This window comes from Podarcis raffonei, chromosome 15 (assembly GCF_027172205.1).
Source record: "Podarcis raffonei isolate rPodRaf1 chromosome 15, rPodRaf1.pri, whole genome shotgun sequence".
Lineage (NCBI taxonomy): Eukaryota > Metazoa > Chordata > Lepidosauria > Squamata > Lacertidae > Podarcis > Podarcis raffonei.
This window is the reverse complement of record NC_070616.1, coordinates 31,216,360-31,239,287: the sequence shown is the minus strand read 5'-3', so window position 1 is coordinate 31,239,287 and position 22,928 is coordinate 31,216,360. Positions and strand designations below refer to the sequence as shown.

At 47.4% G+C, this 22,928-nt stretch overlaps 1 protein-coding gene across 2 annotated transcripts in view; it reads right to left on the bottom strand.

The window, feature by feature from the left end:
- KIRREL3 (kirre like nephrin family adhesion molecule 3) overlaps nt 1-22,928 on the bottom strand; it is a 738,195-nt gene that overhangs the window by 9,243 nt on the left and 706,024 nt on the right. For both annotated transcript variants that reach the window (XM_053367286.1, XM_053367287.1), the window contains one exon: nt 16,310-16,419. In XM_053367286.1, the coding sequence (XP_053223261.1) occupies nt 16,310-16,419 (110 nt within the window). The remainder of the gene's footprint in view (nt 1-16,309; nt 16,420-22,928) is intronic.

Genomic DNA, 22,928 nt, shown 5'->3' with positions numbered 1-22,928 from the left:
GTGACTTTCTAGATTTCAAGCGGAGTTTCTCTTGGTCCACCTGGTGATGCTGGCGATTGGACTTGAGACCACTGGTCAATGTCCCTTCCTGGCTTAAGGGGAATATTGTTTTGATCAATGCCCTTTGTTCCCTTGCTTCAGGATCTCCTAGGATCTGCCCTGTTGCTCAGGGCCATGACAAGGCTATGAGTGGCCATCCTTGAATCTAAAGTGGTGCATCCATCTCAAGGCCACTGAAATCAGCACCTTGAGGTGGAGAACTCGAAGTGCAGCAAGCATCAGCCCATTTTAGCTGGCAAAGGCAGAAGTCCTGACTCACTGCTATGATCATGCTATTTATACCACGCCTGGCCAATCCAGATGCTCCATAAAGGTAAAGGTGAAGGTACCCCTGCCCGTATGGGCCGGTCTTGACAGACTCTGGGGTTGTGCGCCCATCTCACTTAAGAGGCCAGGGACCAGTGCTGTCCGGAGACACTTCCGGGTCACGTGGCCAGCGTGACAAAGCTGCATCTGGCGAGCCAGTGCAGCACACGGAAACGCCGTTTACCTTCCCGCCAGTAAGCGGTCCCTATTTATCTACTTGCACCTGGGGGTGCTTTCGAACTGCTAGGTTGGCAGGCGCTGGGACCGAGCAACGGGAGCGCACCCCGCCGCGAGGATTCGAACCGCCGACCTTTCGATCGGCAAGCCCTAGGCGCTGAGGCTTTTACCCACAGCGCCACCCGCGTCCATACTGCCAGCCAATTGCAGAGGGCAATGTTGGCCACCCCTATAATCCCTCCGTGCCTGAGCGTGCTGTGTGCCTGCAGCCCATAGCACCTCGCTAGGTTTCCTTCCCATCCCAGAGTTCAAGCCCAGAGATCCTGAAACTACACATGTTTATTTAGGAATAGATGTAGGTGCCTTATATCAGGCAATGACATTTGTCCATCGAGACCAAGTCTGCTGGAACAGGGGACATGGCAGTTCCATACAGGGAACTCCGTCACCCACCTGATAACTTCAAATGCCTTTTCCTGGTTGTCATTGTGATGTACCTGCAAAATCCTATGAGCTGAATTGCTGCCCGTGCTGCTTTCTCATGAGGAAACTAACCAGGCGGTTTGTGGGCAAGTGGGGCAGGGAAGCAAAACCAGGAAGAGGAATCTTATTGCTACATGTCACACTGCTGACAAAAGCATCGATTTTGCTATTTAGATGTTGGTGAGATTTAATGAAAAGCATAAAATGGAAAGTGCTTGGCTAGATTATTCCCGTGAACAGAATACTCATCAGGAAGCACTCAAAGCACATGTTTGGAAGAAGGGTGTCGAAAATAATGGGAAAGCTTTGGCCCAGCAGTCAACGTGGAACTGGTCTACTGGCCAGGATGGTAAAAGGGACTAAGAAGTAAGCCTTTTGTAGGATCAAGGGAAGGAGAAGGTGTTGAGAGTGTTTTGCAGAACGGGGTGAGAAACAGGTTAGAGAGATTTATTGACTGATATTTTCTGAAAAGGTCTTCTCTCGTGCTTTAACCTCTAAGCACCTTACAGTAACACATCTCAATAATAAAAATGCTGCAGTCATAATAAAACACCTAAAATCAGCATTAAGTGGTTTTTAGCTTTGTATAAGTTATCACTGGCGGTTCCCTCGCTGCGAGAAGCCAAGTTACAGGGAACCAGGCAGAGGGCCTTCTCGGTAGTGGCGCCCTCCCTGTGGAACTCCCTCCCACCAGATGTCAAAGAGAACAACAACTACCAGACTTTTAGAAGACATCTGAAGGCAGCCCTGTTTAGGGAAGCTTTGAATGTTTGACAGACTACAGTCATACCTCGGGTTGAATACGCTTTGAGTTGAGCGTGTTCGAGTTGCGCTCTGCGGCAACCCGGAAGTAACAGAGCGCGTTACTTCCAGGTTTCTCTGCTTGCGCATGCGCAGACACTCAAAATGACACCACGTGCATGCGCAGAAGCGGCGAAAAGCTCTGGAACGGATCCCGTTCATACCTAGAGGTACCACTGTATTGTATTTTAATATTTTGTTGGAAGCCACCCAGAGTGGCTGGGGAAACCCAGCCAGATGGGTGGGGTGTAAATAGCAAATTATTATTATATGCATAAGGGGGTTGGACTGGGTGGTCCTCAGATTCCCTTCTGACTCTGCAGTTCTATGATTCTATGGAAACATGGCTCTCTTGTTGTGTATGGACCCCAAGGACAACCTTGTCCTGTTAGCTGTCAGGTAAGGGATGTGCCTCCCTCTCTGGGCACCTGCTTTTGTATATAATGCAAACTCTTCTCCTGGACTCATTGGCTCTCCCTTCCTGGCCGCCATATGGCCAAAGATTCCAATATGCTTTTGAGCTTTGGTTACGCTGCTGTCAACACAGATGGCTGGCGATAAAGCTACTCACAGACCTGTTAAAGTTGAGTAGCTGCCATTAACTTATTGCCAGGACCGTTGAATTCAAGGGCATGTCCAGATTTTGTGGGGAAGTGGAGGTGGAGGGAAAACAAGACAAATGGCTCCTAATTCCTTCTGGCACCGCCGCTCGCCAGCAAACAATGTCAGACTGGGAAGCGAGTGGTGGCCGAGTTGGGGATTAAGCCAGAGAGCCACTCTGTGGCTCAAACTCAGCAACCAAGTAGGGATTGTTTTGTTTTGAAAACTGCCGCTGCCCCCCCCCCCCGGTTCCTGGAGCAAACAAGGTCTTTGCTAATCAATTTAGCCAGTGTCCTCGAGTTACACCATGGCACAAGCTGGTGTTGTGAAGCCTGATGATCATACAAACTTCCACCATTGGAAGGCAGCAGTTGGCTGTTTTTAGAGAGGTTGACTGCTGCTGCTGGCTGTTTTGTAGTAACAACAACACTCACTGTGTGCTCCAAGTGCCTTGCCTTGCATTTATTAGCTCAGTAAACATTAAAAATAACTCTGTAAGAGAGGGGACAATCATCCTTACAGACATTCTCTCTCTCTCTCTCTCTCTCTCTCTCTCTCTCTCTCTCACACACACACACACACACACACACACACACCTATGCAGGACATATGGGCAGGACATAACCCAAATATGCAGGATGTAACCAAAATGTGCAGCGAGAAAAGTGCACCACAAGCGATACCTGCAATAAAATGTTGTAGCGCCAAGTGCTCCTGTTCCCTCTACCAGCCAGCCTCCACCATACTCTGATAGATGCAAGCTCCCCGCTCCCTCTTCCTTGTGTGGGTTGAAATGTTTGAGATGGGGTGGGGAAGGAGCACAATTCATCCTTGCGTGTGAGTACTGGGTGGGAGACAGCAACCTGGGTGTGACTGACAGGTGGCAATCTGTATTATTTTATACAGTTCTGTCAGTGGATGGTATCATTGTTGTCTTGGTGTTTTTGTCATATATTTCAGGTTGAGTAGAAAGATTGATTGGTGATGGAGTGGGAGATAATTGGAACTCCTGGGTGGGATGGTGTGTTTGTGTGTACTGATGAATGCATGTGAGGTGTGGGAGTAGAATGGGTTGAGTGATATGGAACAAGCAGTTCGTACTGTGGTTTTGTGTAACTGTAAGGCAGAATTTGGGTGGGATGTCTTTGCGTTAGTGGGATGAGTGTTGTATAGTGAGGGTCAGGATGTGCCTTGCAAGAGGCGGGGTGAAGAGGGAAAGGATCTCTGACGCTAAAAGATGTTTCAAAATGTGCTGCTATGTTTTCGTTTGGGTTTTTAAAAGTTGTTTTTATGCATTATGTTGTAGTTTTCTTTTATATTGCATTGTATTTTATTATACAGTAGTTTCTGTTGGAGATTATGCATACTGGCTGGAGAATGAACAAAATACAGTCGATATAATCACATTACTTACGTATATTGACCGAGAGATGTGCCCAATTCCTTCTTTACAGAAGGATTCTGGACATATACTTCCTGAAGCCTGGTGAGTGTGCACAGTGGCTGGTTATTATGCACATTAACTACTCAATAAGTGAAATAAGTGATGCTCAGGACTCGGCCACTTTGAAAAAAGCCACTGTTTCTTGTTCCATCACAAAACAAAACAAAACTTTATGTGAGTGTGTGTTAACTGGGCACTTGGACTTTCACTGTGGTTTCCAGTACAGCAGCAAAAGTCACACCCCAAACTTAGCGAACATGCTGGGGTGGCCCATCCTGCAAGCATTTACAACCTGGTCTTGGTTCCACTTCTACATGAGCTACTTTAGCATCCTGTCTGGCAAATTCCCATTACAATCAGGCACATTTAAGTCAAGCGTTTAATGAGCAATTGCAGTTGTTAATGTGCCAGCAGTGCAGCTGAGATGATACCTTTTCGTTCTCCACGTTGCATTTTTAGAGTTAGGTAACAAATTGAAAACTTTCTGCAATTCACATAATCATGCCGTTTGACATTTTTAAAAAACAATCATTTACCGTATTTTTCGCCCTATAGGGCGCACCGCCCCATAGGACGCACCTAGTTTTTTTTGGGGGGGAAATAAAGGAAAAAAAAAATTTCCCCCAGCCCCGAGAACAGCCTGCTATCCGCAAGCCTAGGGGGGCCAGCGGTAAGTCGCACAGGTCTTCCCACGCTTCAGAATGCAGGCAGCTCTGTGCAGCCATCGGGAGGCGGGCGCGACTTTGCGCCCCGCTCCGGATGGCTGCGCAGAGCTGCGCTCCCCCTGGGAGTGCAGGCAGCTCTGCGCAGCCATCGGGAGGCGGGCGCGAAGTGGCGCCGGTCTCCCAAGGTTTGCGCAGAGCTTCCTGAAGCCTGGAGAGCGAGAGGGGTCGGTGCGCACTGACAAATCTCGCTCTCCAGGCTTCAGCGAAAGCCTGCATTCGCCCCATAGGACGCACACACATTTCCCCTTCATTTTTGGAGGGGAAAAAGTGCGTCCTATAGGGCAAAAAATACGGTACATCAAACACTGACTGAGTGTCCTGATGGTGGTCACTGTATAGTTGTGGCTGGATCTATGATGCTAGTTCTGACCTGCAAGGATGGAAGGCTTCCTATCAGCAAAGTGACATGTAGAGGTAGCCTGTTCAATAAAGAAGCAGGAGCAGCTCATTTTTTCATAACAAAGTGAGAGGCTCAAGCATTCTTAAGCTAAAACAGGTGTGGAACCTCAGGTCCAGAGGCCAGATGTGCCTCTAACTGGCTCTTGGGACTCCCTTCAGGGGAATCCACACCCTTTCTATCCAGACCACACCTCTCACCAGATTTGCTTCATACTCTCTGAGGTTTTTTGTTTACCTGGAAGGTATCATTGATTTGTGATAATGACTCTTGTTGCCTAGATGGAGGATAGGCTGTGTGTGTGTGTGTGTGTGTGTGTGTGTGTGTGTGTGAGTGTGCATAGGAACTAACCTACTGTACAAAGGTAAAAGTTGCTCTTGTTGCTCTACACACTGATGCTCATGGTACTACTAGGCTCACATTGATCACAGCTCCCCACACAAATACCAACCAGCTTTCTATTGCACAGCCTGCCCCATTCTCTGCAGTTGGTTTAAACATGAAATATGTTGTGCACCAGTCACTGATCCTTCTCATCTCCTCTCCCTTCTTTTTCTCTCTCCCCACAAATTTGCAATGACTGTGGGGAAGCTTCTTAGAACACTTCCCACAGCTCCAAATGAGCAGTGTTTTGATCTAGAACACAGTTGATAGCTATCCAGGGTCGCTTTGGGTCATGTGAGATGATAAGGTTTCTGAAAAGATCCAGGCTATTATTGTGATTACTAGCATCTGCTGGGAAGATCCAGCTTTCCCAAAGAGGTAGACTTTCAGTGAGTGACAGCCTGACCCAAAGTAATTTCAGGACCTGGCACCTGAGGCTTGTAAAGGATGGCAAGATATGCAGTGTCAAAGGGAGGGGTGAAGTTGGAGTCAATCCACTTTAACTGCACAAGATTATGAGGCAGAGAGGCAGAGAATTCATTGACAAAGGCGGAAAGGATGAAATTAATTACAGCTCTAAAATCAATAAAGACTTGATCTCTTTCTCTCTGTTTTTTTTAAAAGTTCTTGACAATGAAAGTGAAAGAAAAATGGTGGGGTGAAAAGGACATAACACAGACTTGGGGTGTGTGTTGTGTGCAGGCATGGATGGTATTGCATGCGTGTTACGTGCATGTACAGTACACACACATGTATGGCACACAGCAGAGTCTTTCAAAACGGGGGGAAATGGCAAAGATCAAGCTCTGACTTCCACAGTCAGAAGGAAAGAGAGGAGGTATATGAGAAGAGGAGACAGAAATTATCATCCCATCCTAAAGATGAGAGTAGTTCTGTTGATGTGGAACAGCTCACCCTATTGTAACAGCAGCTTAATGTATTTCATCTGGCTTTAAGGCCCACATGCTTTCAAGCACAGCTTCACAACAATAAGGGCTAAAATAAGGGCTGTTGTTGTTTTTTTCATGTACAAAGGCTGAGATTTTCTGGAATCTGCTCCTCAGCAGTCAATGGCGTGGTGCTCACCTGACCTCCTAACAGCTGAGCCACTGCTGCTTACCAGGAGGGAGAGGGATGAAGCAGTAGGGAGGTCAGTGCAGTACAAATGCACTGGCAGAGCCAGCTCCTGCCTCTGCCTCTGCCCCACACCAACCTCCCTACTGGCTCCCCACTTCTTCCTAGTAAGCAGCACCAATTCAGCTGCTGGGAGCACTGCTGTCCACTACTGCTGCTCCTGAAGTCACATCCTGCACTTTTACAAATTGCAAAATATGCACACAACCCAGTTACTAGAGGTCTGGTGAGTGTTCGTTTCTGATTTAGCTGGTGTTCTGTCTGCCATACTTCATTTGCAACTTATGCTACACCTAGGGATTTGAGATAAATTTGATTTCGTTTGCACTTAAAAGCAAACCTACCAAATTTGCACTTTCTGAAACAATGTGTGGAAAAACACACACCCTGGAAAGTGTTTGTTTGTTTGTTGTTTATACATTTTTAACCCAGCTTTCCTCTGAGGAGCTCAAGGTGGCATGCATGGTTCTTCTCCCTCTTTCCATTTTATTCTTACAATGACCCTGTGCATGGTAGCGTTAGGCTAAGAGACTGTGACTGGTCCATGGTCACCTGGCAAGCTTCAAGGTTAAGTAGGGACTTGAACCCTCATCTCCCAAGTTCAATACTGTAACCACTACACTACACTGGCTGTCTTGGTGTTACTGCATGATGCTTTTGAATTATGGTGCTGGAGGAGACTCTTGAGAGTCCCATGGACTGCAAGAAGACCAAACCTATCCATTCTGAAGGAAATCAGCCCTGAGTGCTCACTGGAAGGACAGATCCTGAAGCTGAGACTCCAATACTTTGGCCACCTCATGAGAAGAGAAGACTCCCTGGAAAAGACCCTGATGTTGGGAAAGATGGAGGGCACAAGGAGAAGGGGACGATAGAGGACGAGATGGTTGGACAGTGTTCTCAAAGCTACCAGCATGAGTTTTACCAAACTACAGGAGGCCGTGGAAGACAGGAGTGCCTGGCGTGCTCTGGTCCATGGGGTAACGAAGAGTTGGACACGACTAAATGGCTAAACAACAACAACAACAAACTACATCACCAGGGTCGTCTTAAGCATATCCGGCACCATGGTGCAAAGATCCTTCCGGTGCCCCCCCCCATTTCCCAGAGTTGTCGACCTTTTCCCAAGCCTCTGCAGGGATCGCTCTCTTCCCGCGGAGGCTTGGGAGGCAAGCTGCATGTCCACCAGCCACATGGTTGATGGGGGCACAGCTGGCAGGCGTGCAGGCAAAGGGGAAGCTGCCAGCAAAGCCGTTCAGCTCCCCACTCGCTGGGGCACCCCTGAGAGGCTAGCGCCCTGGCACAACAAGACAGTAAGCCCAATAGGAAAGACAGCTCTGTACATCACCCTGGGACTGCTTCTTGCATTTTCAGCCCTCCCTGCAGCTCCAGTTCCTTCTCAGCATGCCACATCTGGAGTTTGCTGAGCTTATGATACCCCTGAATCTGCTTGGCCAGACCACTCAGACTCTGACCTTTGTCTGCAGATCACTGCAACTTTCCCAGCTTACTTGTCCATGGACCCTGGAAACTGGATCTCTTGACCCCAGATTTTGCTGGTCTTGTTGTGACTGACTCCTCCTAATGTAGAGATGAGGAACTGGATCCATCCAGTGAGACCTACTCCACCTCTTGCAGGCCAAGTTTGACAGGTGGGTGGGGACTCCCAACTGTCAATCACCAGATGACACACTAATGTCACATGGCTTGATTTTGCCCACACAGATTTGGCTGATCATTTGGGCTTGCAAAACACTGTGCAGGATGCTGTGCAAAGCTCTGATAGCCAACTGGATCCCCACCCATAGTGGGCAGAACATTGTAAGCTGCTTTACTCCAAGGTTAGATGGCTGTCCATTGATTCCAGTATAGTCTACTCTAACTAGCAGCAGATCTCCATGGTCTCAAAGGTCTTCCCTCCTTCTTATTTGGCACTGGATCATTTGAACTGGCAATACTAGGGATCTTTTGCATGCTCCTAGCATGTCCTTTCCCACGGAGCGATGAACTTCCCCAGGAACCTACAAGTACCTCTTTATACAATTGTAGTGCAATTAAATACTTTAGGTAAAATATATATAAATATAATAAGGGAGGGAGACTGACTTGAACAAATATGACTTGCATTTCAAGCAGGCAGCCTGAGCAGTAAGACTGCATCTAGGTGTGCTAACTATTAATTAGGAAAAGGGTTTGAGAACCATCGTGCTGATTGCAAAAGCAGTGGAGAGGAATGAGCATGTGATACTGGTTTTTTTAAAAAGGAAGAAAAAGAGATCCTGGCAGTGTTTATCCAATAGGACCTCAATAGTGGAAAACATTAAGAGAAGTTTCCTAGGGGACAAAGAAAACATTAGCAACGGGCGACCCATCGTGTTGGGAAGGAGCAAATTACATAGCACAAACCTGATTGCTTTTCTGATGGAATTACAATATTAGCAGTTGAAGGGAGGTGCGGTTGCTATATGTAATACCTTTAGATTTTCAGCAAAGTTGTTTGGATGGTGTCTCGCCAAGCCTCCTGTAGGTAATTCAGGCTGGTTTGGAAGCGAGCCCTGTCGCGTGGATCGAGAAACGCGTGAAGGACAAGCAGAAAGGGTAATGGTGTTCTGTAATGCATTGAGTGCCGGGGAGGTGTCATCTAATGGAGCGCTGTGGTGGCTGATGTTCTGTCTGCTCCTATTTAACATCTGCATTATATGATCTCTATGTGAGAGGACTCGGCATGCTAATCATATTCACAGCTGATATTAAATGGCGAGGTGTTGTGAACATCGGAGAGGGCAGAGAGATAATTCAAAGGGACACAGAGAGGTTAGAAATGTGACCAGGAAATACAGGGAGTAATGAGATTTGGCTTGAAGGCAGCCTGCTAAGAATGGAGGCAGAGCATTTGGGTGCGCGATTTCCCTTTCTCTCTCTCTTTCAGTGGCGTAGCGTGGGGGGTGCCAGGGGTGCCGGCCGCACCGGGCGCAACATCTGGGGGGGGGCGCGAGTCCAGAGGGAAGGGACAAGTTCCTTCCTCCGCCGGGCTCCCCGCCGCCACCGCCAGCCTTCCGCCCTAGCGCGCGCGCCCCCCCGCCGCCGCTGCGGCTGTGCTCCACTCACTGCTCGCAGGAGGAGCAGCCGCTGCAGCAGCGCCGACGCCGCCACCGACGCCTGGCCGGGCACCGGCAGCCTCCGCACCCCGCCGCCGACGCCGACGCCATCCCCTCGGCCCAGCCACAGGCGGCGGCTGCTTCTGCCGACTGGGAGGGAGGAGAGCTCCGAGGGGCCTCGACGCACCCTGCGCTCCCCAAAACCCTCCGAGAGGAAGCCGGCAGGCTGGCAAGGGTCTCCCGGCGGAAGGGGGCGCCGCTGGCTCCGGCTCTCAGCGCAAGTCTCAGCCGGGGGGGGCGAGGACGGAGCGCGGCTGGAAGCCCCCGGAGAGGCGCTCGCCAAGCCCGGATCTGGAGCGCCTCGGAGCGCGGGCTCCACCTACAGCCCAATGAGAGGAGGGGGGCGGGGAGGCGCCCGAGGGGAGGGGGCTTCGGCTGCCTCGGCCTGCGGGGGCTCCGCAAATAATAAATTTAATAAATTCCTGCCGAGCCTTTGGGGGGGGTCCTTGGCTCCTTCGCTCGCCCCCAGCCCCAGTGGCGTAGCGTGGGGTGCAGGGGGGGCCGGCCGCACCGGCCGCAACATGGGGGGGGGCGCGCTCGCACTCGAGTGCTAAAATCCACGGGTTAGGGGGCGCAAATTACTTGCCTTGCCCCGGGTGCTGACAACCCACGCTACGCCACTGCTCTCTTTGGGTGGAAAACAAGTGTGAGAAGCAGTAGCAGCCCATGTGGCAGGGCAGAGACACCCTGCAGAGTTCATTGGCACTGCAGCTTACCTGGAGAAGGATCATTATACTGGGCTCTGCTTTGGGCAACAGTGGAATATCTTGGTTCAGCGTGGCTTTGGGAGGGACCTTCCTAGCCATTTCAAACAAGCCGTGGTGGTTTGCCTGAACAGTTTGGGTCCAGAAAGTATCTTGCATAGGGAAGTTGCATAGGCAACACCCATGTCTTCAGCTGCTGTAAATTTGCTATGCAAGATCGTTTTTGAGATATTGCGAGCAAGTCCTGCCAGCCCGGCGTGGAAGGTGGTGGCGGGAGCTTGCTTGCAACACCCAGAGATGCTAACTAGGACAGGCAGCCGATGGGTGCAGATGACAGATCTCCAAGAAAGAAGGATTGGCGTGTGGTTGTCGAGTCAGAGTCATGATTGGAGTCACCGCCTCCCCACACTGCCATTTCCCCAGAACCCCTGGCTCAGCCTACCCACACCAGTTTGTTCTGCTACCTTTGTGCCATCATTGTACAGCTTGCTCCCTTGCCAGGAATTCATCATAGCTGCTCATTAATGAGGCTGGATTCTTTAACTTGATCTGTCAGCTCATTGACAAATTTTGGAGACTCTTATTAGGCTCTTATTGAGGATGCACAGGACAGACGTTTTATTGCTGAAGGCAGCAGCTTGTGTGTGGCGTAGCGAGCAATGAGAAGGAAATGCACAGAGGCTTTTTAATGATCTGGAAGGAAATCTTCATTAGCACTGAGATCCTGCTATCAAGAGGGGTAGTATCCCAAAGAGAGAAAAAGAGGAAACTTCAGGGCATCAAATACTTGCATAGAGCAAGGATGGACTCATCATTCTCTTTAAGAGCAGAGTTCCAGCCAAACTTTTGCAGTGGAAGAATGTCTATTCTTGGAGAGAGTGCCTACTATTTAGGGACGGATGGATCTGTCAATTTTGGTTCTCAGTCTTCCGATCTTATATTTAGTACTCCACATTACTGCAGATTTTTGTGACTTAAAAAAAAAATCCTTCATGAACATGTTTCTCCCCCCCAAGAAAATTCCCCTAATAGAATGGCTTTTTGTCTGCCATTTTGTATGCCCATCAAATAGAAGGGGAAGAAATGGAGGCAGTGAGAGATTTTACTTTATTGGGCTCCATGATCACTGCAGATGGTGACAGCAGTCACGAAATTAAAAGACGCCTGCTTCTTGGGAGGAAAACAATGACAAACCTTAAACAAATCTTAAAAAGTAGAGACATCACCTTGCCAACAAAGGTCCATATAGTAAAAGCCATGGTTTTCCCAGTAGTGATGTATGGAAGTGAGAGCTGGACCATAAAGAAGGCTGATTGCCGAAGAATTGATGCTTTTGAATTATGGTGCTGGAGGAGACTCTTGAGAGTCCCATGGACTGCAAGAAGATCAAACCTATCCATTCTGAAGGAAATCAGCCCTGAGTGCTCACTGGAAGGACAGATTGTGAAGCTGAGGCTCCAATACTTTGGCCACCTCATGAGAAGAGAAGACTCCCTGGAAAAGACCCTGATGTTGGGAAAGATGGAGGGCACAAGGAGAAGGGGACAACAGAGGACGAGATGGTTGGACAGTGTTCTCGAAGCTACCAGCATGAGTTTGAACAAAATGCGGGAGGCAGTGGAAGACAGGAGTGCCTGGCGTGCTCTGGTCCATGGGATCACGAAGAGTCAGACACGTCCAAACGACTAAACAACAACAACTAAGTCCAGCATCCTGCTCTCACAGTGGCTGACCAAATGCCTACTGGAAACCTGCAAGCTGGACATGAGTGCAACAGCACTCTGCCCACCTGCAGTTCCCAGCCTCTCCCATATCGCCTGGCTCCGCTTGCCTCACTGCCAGCAGCCCAACAGGGTCAGCATGGTGGGCGCTGGGAAAGGGGGTCCTGCTCAGTGCTGATGGGGTTTTCCTCTCCTTCCACTCCGCAGCCAAGGGGACAGGGAGGAGGCCAGGAGCAGTGCTGGAGGGTGGAGGTTTCTGGGGGAGCCAGTGCTGGGGTATGCACCGGCTGAGGAGAGAGGCTCCTCCCAGTCCTTTCGGTGGCTTCTTTTGGGGGGTGTGGTTGCATCCACACTGACTTGGGGTAAGGAAGCAGCGGCAGCTCAGCCTTCGAAGCTGCCTCCAGTTTATTGCCCTCTCCAGCTCCTGGCTCAGAGCTCAGTGAGATGGGGCTGAAAGTTGGACCGTCTCCAACTTTGAATAACAAAACCAAACCCTGCATTCCATTGCGTACTACCAGAAAAAAAGCACTGGGGATCAGTAAACCTGTCCAGTTTGCTTTCTCTCTGTTTCTCATTCTCCCCATCTCGCGTTTATTTTGCCACTTCAGTTTGTGATTTTTTAAATTGATTAATTAATTTCTCAGGCATCTACTGCTCAAATTAGTCTCAGGGGGACTTGCAGCATAAGTGTGTGTATGTGTGTGTGTAAGTGGTTAAGAGCCCATAGCCCTTCTAAATACCTGAAAATCTGAGGGTCAGTCAATGGTCTTTATCAGGAAGGCTGAACATGAGTAGGGGGAGGCTTGTCTCTTCTCTTCCCTGACTAGAACACAGGTAGTAGCAAGCGGCTAAATACCTAGCAATTGTCTAGTTCAGCCCCAAAAAACATTGCAATTGGAATGATTTTATGGTTTTTTTAAATCTTGTAACTTGTAACTGCATGCTAGAAAAATATTCACTATTATTATTTTATTTGAATGTTGTCATGAAAATTCACCAGCAATTTAATGTGAATTTTGCCTAACATGCACCTTTTTTAAAATGCAATTTTAAAAATACAAAAAAGCAATGTCCCCTAATATAGTTTACTTTTGCACATTATTTTCACTAATATTTTCATCTTTGTACACACATTACCTTAGTAACTTTCTGTACCCAGTACTTGGCTGAAGAACTGCATTGTGAAATTCAGAAAAGTGAGAAACTTGAACAACGGCTGTGGTTTTGGTTTATGTATCATTTCAGGAATTGCAGATTGGAAAAGTTTGCTTCTAAATGCAAACTGAACGGCAGCCCTCCAACCGTAATGCAACACTAAAATATCTACTTTGCTTATTTATTTTTTTATCCTGGCCTTTTGCTCCCGGCTGAAACAATCTGGGTGTTTCTATTTACCAACTTCCATTTGGGTGTGGGGCAAACAACAGAGGAAGAAGGAGAAACGAGCATGTTGGTCTCTATCTTACGGGGACCTTTGAACTGAAACAAAACAGCAATTTCAGAAGCAGCACCAGCAGAATAACAAAGCAACATGACGCCTCTGCCGTTTATCTTCCTTTCAAACTGATTTCAAGGGCTCCACTCTGTACATGTGTACCATCTAAAATCGATTCTGCCCACCCCACAAAGCATCCCCTCTCAAACCAGGGATTCCATTGATCGTTCACAGAGCACCCTTTCCCAGCCCAAATGAATGAATGTTGACGAAAGGTGGCTGTAAGCCTGCGGTAGTAATGGTTGGAGGTGTGCTTAAAACCAGTCTGCTTGCTTCCTCTCTCCCTCCCGTCTTTTTCTTTTTTTTTTTGCATCTGTTCTCTGCTTTTATGGCTGGATGGGTTTATTTTTTTACGGTTCAGTGTTCTTTCCATTTGTTTTGCTTGTATTAGTCATTTATAACGTGACATCGGCAGGCGGAAAGCAAAGCTGCCATTTGGATGCAGAACACAGCAGTTGCAGGGAGCTGGTGAAACAACAGTCTACAGCTCCATGTATTAGCAACAGTACAGATCAGAGAAATCCTATGGGGCCAATTCTTCAGCCAGCCTTATGAGCATTTCTCCCCAACTTGACTTGTCAACTCTTGGAAGCTTGCATGTGTATAAGTTTCATTTGCAGGCGGTAGCTCAGTGGTAGAGCACCTCCCTTGCAAGATGAAGGCCCCGGTTCATTCACCAGCATCTCAGGTAGGGCTAGGGATGTCTCCCGTCTCAAACAGTGGAGAGCTTCTACCAGCCAGAGTAGACATAAGAAGAGCCTTCAAGATCAGCCCAATGGCCAGTCTAGTCCAACATCCTCCTCTCACAGTAGCCAACCAAATACCTGTGGGAAGCCCAAGCGCAGGACATGGGCACAACAGCTGTCCCGCCTCTTGTGGTTACCAGCAACTGGTACTGTACAGTGGTACCACTGGTTGCAAACGGGATCCATTCCGGAGGCCCGTTTGTAACCTGAAAAGAATGCAACCCGAGTCTGCGCGTGGCGATTCGCCGCTTCTGCGCATGATGTCATTTTGAGCATCTGTGCATGTGCGAGTGGCGAAACGCGGAAGTAACCCTTTCCGGTACTTCTGGGTCGTGCGGGATGCTACCTGAAAATGCGCAACCTGAAGCAAACGTAACATGAGGTATGACTGTATTCAAAGCAGGCTGACTCCAACGGCGGAATGCAATAATGAACTAGATGCATCAGTGGTCTGACCTCAGCATAAGGTGGCTAAGAAGAATTCACAGGAATTTACCCAAACATATCCTGTGCCTGAAACCGGGTGCCTCAACATGGGACTCCCAGCAGTCAGGCCCTGGTGCCTTGCATCACCAACAGTCTGTTTCCATATCAAGCCTGGAATACTGAGCTCTGTGCTTTGGAAGGGGCAGTACCAGACTGCCTGAGTACTCTGTCAGCTGACTCCCAGGACCAATCCTGGTCCACCAGGCCCCATAAAAAGAGAGCAGGGCTGCCCTACTCCAGGTATGGTGAAGAAGCCCACCTCAGGGAGTAGATTTTGAAGCACAGAATTGTGGTGGGGTGGGGAGCAGAATTTGTCAACTTCTTAAATTTATTATATAATTTTTAACACAATGGGATTAAAATTTTCAGATTCCTTAGCATCAGGAATCAAACTGTCTTGGGTTATCTCTGAGAGAAAGGTGAGGTCATTGGGACTGCAGGCATCAACTGAATCTCCAAGAGGATTAGACAAATTTGTGGAGGATAAGGTTATCAGTGCATATTTTAGGATAAAATGCATTTAGAAATGCATACACTGAGAGAAAATACATATTTACATTTTGCGGGGGTGATATTACATATTCATATATTAAAATATGAATTTGGGCCTGGATTAAAAAAAAATACAGATCAATGTGCATGGCAATGCAGCAAAACAGATTTATGAAGGGCCAAGCAGAAAATGACACATATAGGTAGTAGGGTGATCTGCCCACCCCTAAAAAATCACAGAAAGGCATTAAATTGGGGCAAACTTTGCTACTGGCTGGCTACAGTCAATGACTGATAGCCCTAATGGCTGTGATTTGACCCCATTGCTGGAGGCAACATGCATTCTGAATACCAGTGGCTGGGAACCATGAGTGGAGACAGTGCTGTGGGACTCAAGCTCTGCTTCTTGGAGCAGAGGGCTGCACTAGATGAGCCTTTGGTACTGATCCAACAAGGTTGTTCTTAAGTTCATCAACAATATCACTTTGTCAGCTGTGGTGATTTGACAGTAATGAGGCCAGAAATATATCCCATGAAAGGCTCGCCATCCATCTATCTTGTACAGGAGGCCTTTTCAGTCTAGCTAAGCTATTAGTGCCTAATTAGTTGTTAATACTACTACTACTACTACTACTACTACTACTACTACTACTACTACTACTAATATGTTGCTTAGCTTCCCCTTCTCTGTCCATTTGCAGCCACATCAATTTCCCTACTGAGGGCTCGGATAGGCCTTTCTGTTTATCAGAGACTGAAGGCTGTGGTGCTCTGTAGCAAACCTCTCCTGGCTTCTTGTCTTCATTAGCAAAGTTGCACTCTGGGAGTTTCCAACAGCGGTGCAACTTTAACAGCTCTGAGCGATGTGTGAGATTTCAGAAGAGCATACTTTGCCTTTGGTGGGCTTTTGCGCACTGAACCGCACTGCGCCCGTGCTCATTACTGTCAAAGGTTAGACAGAGCAACAGATTAAGGAAAGAGAGAATAAATCCTCACCATCAGCTGCTTGATCGTCGGGTGCTCCTCTGTTTCTCTGCCTGAGGCAGACTCCTTGTGAACAATCTCAACGCGGATATCGTTCTTGGCAGAAACCACACCTTTCAGATCTAAACAAAAGAGCAAGAGAGTAAAAGTTATCCCCCCACAAAGCTGCTCCATAACATTACACGGATCCTAGCAGAATAGCAGTAGTGTCTACCTCTGCCCGCACATAGGTTCACACATTAAACTTTAACAAAAATATCTTCATTCAGCTAAAATGCAACCTTGACCTTTTGATTAGAAATGCAAACCACCTTGCAGAGAAATGCTGCTGTTTAAACTATTAGCCCGATGTAGGGACCCTATAAAGAAAAAAAAAGCAAGGAAGTACCCAGCCTCTGATTATTTCCAAACATTATCCAGTTCCCTCTATGTTAGTTTATCACAAACAAAAGCCTAACTTCCACCTCATTCACTTGCCAGAGCATGGAGGCTCCATCAGTTATCCTGGTGCTCTGGCAATGAGATTATTGCTCCTGCTTTGGGGGAAAAAACCCAGTACTGCACTCCTCCAAATTCTCCCTCTAACACACCCCTGCATGGCATGCCTTTCTCTGGAGCTTTGACTTAGTGCAACTTTCATTTTCTAGGAAACCGTTTTCTCACCTGCCATTGTACCCTAGTGTATTGGACAGAATTCCGGGAGGAATTATAGGGCAGGGCTGGGGAAACTCAGAGTCAGGGGCCAAATGTGGCCCTCCAGGCATCTCTATCTGGTTCTCCCCGCACAACACCCCAGCCAGACCCCATGACTCCCAGGCCAGCCCTTGCTTTGCCTGGCTGAAATGTGTCATTGAGCTCTGATAATGCCTTTTGCCTGCGTGGATGGAGAGCAGAGAGGGATTGCACAGAGGTAAAATTTACATGTGTTGCGCCATACATTTTGTATTCTGGCCCGACCCATTTATAGCATGTGGCTCCCAAAACTGGGGGGGAGGGGGAGTTCCCCATCCCTGTTCTATGGCATAGATGTGATTTATGTAGGGACTCTAGAAAACATCTCAGTATTGCTCCCCCTGACTGGCTGTGGCTCTCCAGGGTTTCAGACAGGATTTGAATCTCACACCTTCTGCATGCAAAGCATGACTTGCTTAAGCTATTAAACCTCTTGAACTAAGAATACAACCAAGACCACACAGTCTATGAGACCCACAAAGACAGGTGAATCCCCATTCAACAATGTGTGCATTTGTTTTTAAAAAGCCTTTTCACTACAATATAACAAACATTGCAATAATAAGACAACAGCCATAAACAAGTTTAAATTCCCATGACTCTAATATGTTTTAATTGTTTTCATTATGAATTTTTAGCTGTTGTAACCTGTTCTGGGACTTGCTGATGAAGGGCAGGTAATAAATACAACAACAACACACTAGCACATTCCAGGATTGCATGGGCATCTGATATCTAAGTAAATTATATGGGGATTTGTTAATCATACTTCACTTTGCTACAGTTGTTAGTTTATTTCTTTATGCCTGTTTCCCCCCTTAAGTAATACAAATGTGCTGGGGTGTACGGGGTGTTAGGGGTGTGGAAAACTGTGCTCCTTCTGGGGTAGTTTGTCCACCTTTGGTCCCCAACCTGCACTCAGCTCTTGTTAGTGGCTCCTTGAAGCTGTCAGCATGTGACAGTGGCCACATTCTGGGAAACGGCTTAGACTGGCTGGCTAACCCAGGTGAAGGTAGCCGATGGGTCTTAAATCCTTGGTGAGTTAGAGACTTCCCCCACGTGTGAAGACAGGCACTTGTGGACTGAGAAGATAAGGCCAGTAGTGGGTCCAGTGGTCAATAAGGTGTTTTCTGCGTGCGCTGTAGAGGGAAATGGGACGAAGATGAGGCTCGTCAACCTGGGAAGCTAGGAGAAGGAAAACTCTGCCTTGAGGGATATCTTTGGGAGAAGAAAAGGCTAAAGAGTGAACCCTACACAAATCTGGAGTGGAGCCCCTCAGAAGCTTAGATAGCTTCTTGTATGCCTCTTTCTGGCAACTCCTATAGCCAAGCTAGTGACAAACATATTGCTCTGCTTTCCTTTGGACCATATCAGCAAGGCCAAGAGGGGAATCTTGTTTTCTGGGCAGCCCAGAACCTCCATACACGCTACCCAGGCTTGCGTCCCGGGGTGTGTGTGGCAACTTTGGTGTTGCTAACACAGCAACCTGAAGGCACACTTGATTGTCTCTCAAGACAGATGGATGTCAACAACAAGGTTGGGGCTGATCAGAACTGTAGTCCAAACATCTGGAGGCTGCTAGGTTGGAGAAAGCTGTAATAGAACCTTTCCAAAATGAGGAAGTGAGTGGCAGGGGGACAAAAGTTTAAAGGCCCTTTGCTTATTTATTTAAGTAATAAATGGATGCTTTTTATGCCCACCTTTGCAGTTCCTGCACATCCTGGTTTGAGCCAGACGGCCAAACTGGAAGTACAGAGTGTCCATATGTGCAACGTGCTCTTTGTTTGCTCAGCCATCGCATCTTAGTGAATCAGAGACATTATCTAATTAGTTAGCTGCCCAGCAAAGTAGGTATGCTGGGTATTCTCAAGGAGAGCACTGCAGTCAGCGGCAGATGCTGAGCTGGAAGGGGATGGCCTGCTTTCATGCAGCAGCTGAGAGAAAAGAAGGGCAGTGGGATTTAGCGACTTGCGTTCCAGCCCCAACATCTCCCGCCAGTTTCCCAGGAGGAGAATGATGCTCTTTGAAGAGACTGTTTTTGAAAAATTAAACCAAAGATACCAAACAGCAGGCCTGAAAGGAAAGAAAATGCTTCTCTCTGTGTGTGCCTAAGATTAAAGGCAGCAGAGGAGGTAAACCTAAACAGCTCCAGGCTTTGAAGAAACAGATTGAGAAATGGGTCTGCAATTCATAACTGGCCTTTGTCTTTCTTAGGATCTCCCAAGCTAAACTCCAGAGCAGGGATGGGGAACCTACAGCCCTCCAGAACATTGTTGGACCAGCTACCACCATCCCTGACTACCAGCCATACTGGCTGGGGCTGATAGGAGTTGGAGCCCAACAACATCTGGAGGGATATAAGAAGGCTTCCTTTTCCATTCCTTCCTGTATTTTTCTCATGCAGCACTGTTTTCGTTCCCCTGCAGTTCACCTTCTGCCCAAACCCACCTTATTTGTCTTGCTGTCCACTGTGGTGAAATCACGTAACTTACAGACTTGAGAATTGTAGCCATGCAGGAAGAACCAACTCTCACTTCAGGCAGAGGTTGTGGGTTGTATTAATGGGAGATAGAACTGGACACTGGTCCAAACAGAGGACTCTGCCTCACCAACCTCAGTTTGCAATCAGGCAGCTCCTCACTACCTGCCTGCCTTCTTATTCATAGCCAGTCCTGGGGGTAGCACTAGCTGTCAGCTTCCCCCTCCGTAGTCTCAGTTTTGCCCTTGTAGAACTCAGCAGGAAGGAGGATGGGGCAAAAATAGAATGAGTTGGCTCTGCCTCTCATTTGTTCCATCTCTGTCATTGGTTCTTGCTCCATGTACCATGTACCTTTCACCCTACAAGTCTCAGTGGGTACCAGCCACCACTGGAAAGTCTCAGCCATGACTTTCAGTAACTTCTTCTGTTCAAGCCTTGTTGAAATGAATGGGAACCGTGGGGCTGGCACAGGCAAAGGTCTCCATGGGCTGTGCTCCATGCTAAGTCGTGGGAGGGAAAGCCATTTGTGTTTGTCCTCTCAGGTAGTGATATATCTTGAGCCATTTCTGAATGCCGCCAGTCTGTTTGCTTAAAGGTGCATGCAAACTGGCATCTTATTAAGCATGTATGGAATTGGGCTGAATTAAGTCATTTATGTTGGTGTCCTTGATTTCCCGTTTGATTGCAAAAAATAATAATCATCCTTAAAAAATGGGGTCAGGGGGAAAGAGAGACCTGAAAAGTCTTCAGCATTTTTCTCATCACATCCTGCAGATTGCAGCTGGGGGACTTAACAACTTGAGCGACTCGGCAAAAGGGGGCACTTTACAACCTAATCTGGAGACACATTGGAATGGGAGTTGTTTTGAAATCCCTATAAATAATGCATGCTTTCAAGTGACAGGCTATGAATCATCTCTTTGGCTGGTTTTTTGAAAGATGGAATACTTTATAGGAGGCACTAACTCAAGTGTTCATGTGTCTGCTGTTCAGTCTATCATCCAAACAAGAGCATGCTTGTGGCTTCCAAGAGGCAGAGAGATAGCAGAGATGTTGAAAGAGAGGGAAGGGTATGGGGCAGGACCCTGGTGCCAACTTGCACTTTCCATCTCATTATTGCTCCAAGGAGACCCACACTCCATTCATAAGCACCGAAAAAAGCATGTAGGAAGAATTACTTGCAGCGAAAGAGGATTTAACACAGGTGGCAACAGTTGTGCACAGGGCAGCCTGCACAAAAGAATCTTCAGCAGATGGCCATACAATATAGCTACCATCCCCAAGCTGGTGCACTCCAGATGTTTTGAACTACAACTCCCACCATTCCTGACCATTGGCCATGCTGTTTAGGGCTGATGGGAGTTGTAGTCCAACAGCATCAAGAGGCTGCCAGGTTGGGGAAGATTGAAACGTGGTGTTTAGCATTTATAGTGCCTGAGGTGCGATAGGCTTCCAGGTTGGTGCCATCGGTAATGGCTGAATTCCTCTGACTAAGAGGAATTTACTCCGTGGAAATCGGGTCTGGCCGCCACGGCGAAGGCGGAGACCCTTCAGAAATCACAGGCGGGTGAAGCCTGTGAACGCGGGATTCGGCGGGCACCTTCAGCGCCTCCCCTACTCGCGGGGAAACCCGTTCGCGGGGCTCCGTAGCGAAGTGGGGTGAGCAGCGCGGTGCTGTGAATCGACTGCTCTTTCCACAGAGGGAAGCTGCATAGCCGTTGCCGGAGAGCACTGACATTTTCCTGTGAACAATTGGATTTAAAAAGACATTACCCGTGAGTAGAACAATTGGATCTCAAAGATATTATTTAACAATAATCATATTGGAACTTTTTAAAGGAAGAAATCTGTAATTTGGAACTGTAGCGGGGAGGCATAAACAGGAAGTCTGCCCCCCGCTTTTGTAGACAGAACAAAGCAAAGAGGCTGCAAGCTAGAGTCTTGGAGAGCCGATTGAAAAGGATTAAAACTTCAATCTCTAAAATAGAAAACTCCCCCCTGGAAGCAGGAGAAGAGGGGGGAGAAGTTTGGACTTTTTATACCTGCGAGAGAGAGGGAAGGAATTTAAAACTCCACTGCTCAGACCCTGGGAACGGGCTGCAAATAGACAACAAGGTTGCCATATTTGGAATGCGCTCTGACTGTTAGCTGTCAAAAGAGAGATACATTCTGCTTAACTGTTTCTAACTGCCCTTCTGACTCTTAAGGGGGAGAAAAAGTAACGGAAAATTGAAACTAAATTTCTTTTTTGAGCTACATTTTAAAAGGAGTTATTTTGGATAATTATAAGTACAGATTGCAACTGTTTCCCCCTAGGGGTAGTAGTGGAAACTGTTGCAAGAGCCGGACCAGGGGAATTTTCCATTAGAAAGATAAAATTGTTTGACTGTGGGATTGACCTTGGACTTTTTGAGTGTTATGGCAAATGGGAAAGAGAAAGTAGATTTATCAACAACGAGATCTGGGAAGCCTTGGCAGCGAAGAGCGTCAGCATCTGGTCCTTCTGTACCATCTGCAGCTGTGCCAACTCAACCTAAACAAAGAGGAATGTCATCAGAAGAGGTATTAGCGGCGGTGTTAGGTAAAATAAATGAATCTTTGGAAAAACTCAGCAGGAAAATAGATGAGACAAATATAAAAGTTGATGCATCTAATGCGAAGGTGGATGGTGCAAATGCCAAAATTGACATTAATACAGAAAGTATAAATAGTCTGGGACAAAAGGTGAATACTAATATAGAAGCAATACAGAAATTGATACAGGAGTCTGCCTCGACCCGTCAAATTGCAGAGGAAGCTAAGGGAAAAGTGGAAGTTGTGGAATCTAAAGTAACACAACTGGAAATAAAGAGAGTTCCAGATATTCAGAGACAGGTTGAGGATCATAGGCTGATTCTCTCTATGATTGAGCTTAAGGAAAAACAGACAAACTTGAGGATTAGAGGCGTACCTGAATTGGAGAAAAATACTTTGATAGAATTTCTTATGCAGGAATTTGCAGAGTTTTGGAAGCTGGACTTGGAACAAGAAGGAGTGAAAATTGTGAGTGCCTTTAGGCTTGGAAGAGGAGGGAAGAATGGAGTAAGAGACTGTTTGATTACTCTCCGATCCAAAGAGGAGAGAGATAAAATTTTGGGCTGGCACTTTCAGAAGCCTTTGGGAATACTGCAGTCAAGAGTGGAAATATTTAAAGATATCCCGAAATATCTTTTGGACCTTAGGGTCAATTACGGAGATTTGGTGGCCCTGCTGAGAAGGAACAGTATCATCTTTAGGTGGGAATTTCCTCAAGGCCTATCCTTCAGCTTTAAAGGAAGAAAAATAAAAATAAGATCAGTTGAAGATAAAGACAAATTTTTGAGCACCCACGAAGAGGATCTACAGAAGGGACTTGGAAAAGAACCAGGAGTACCGGACAGA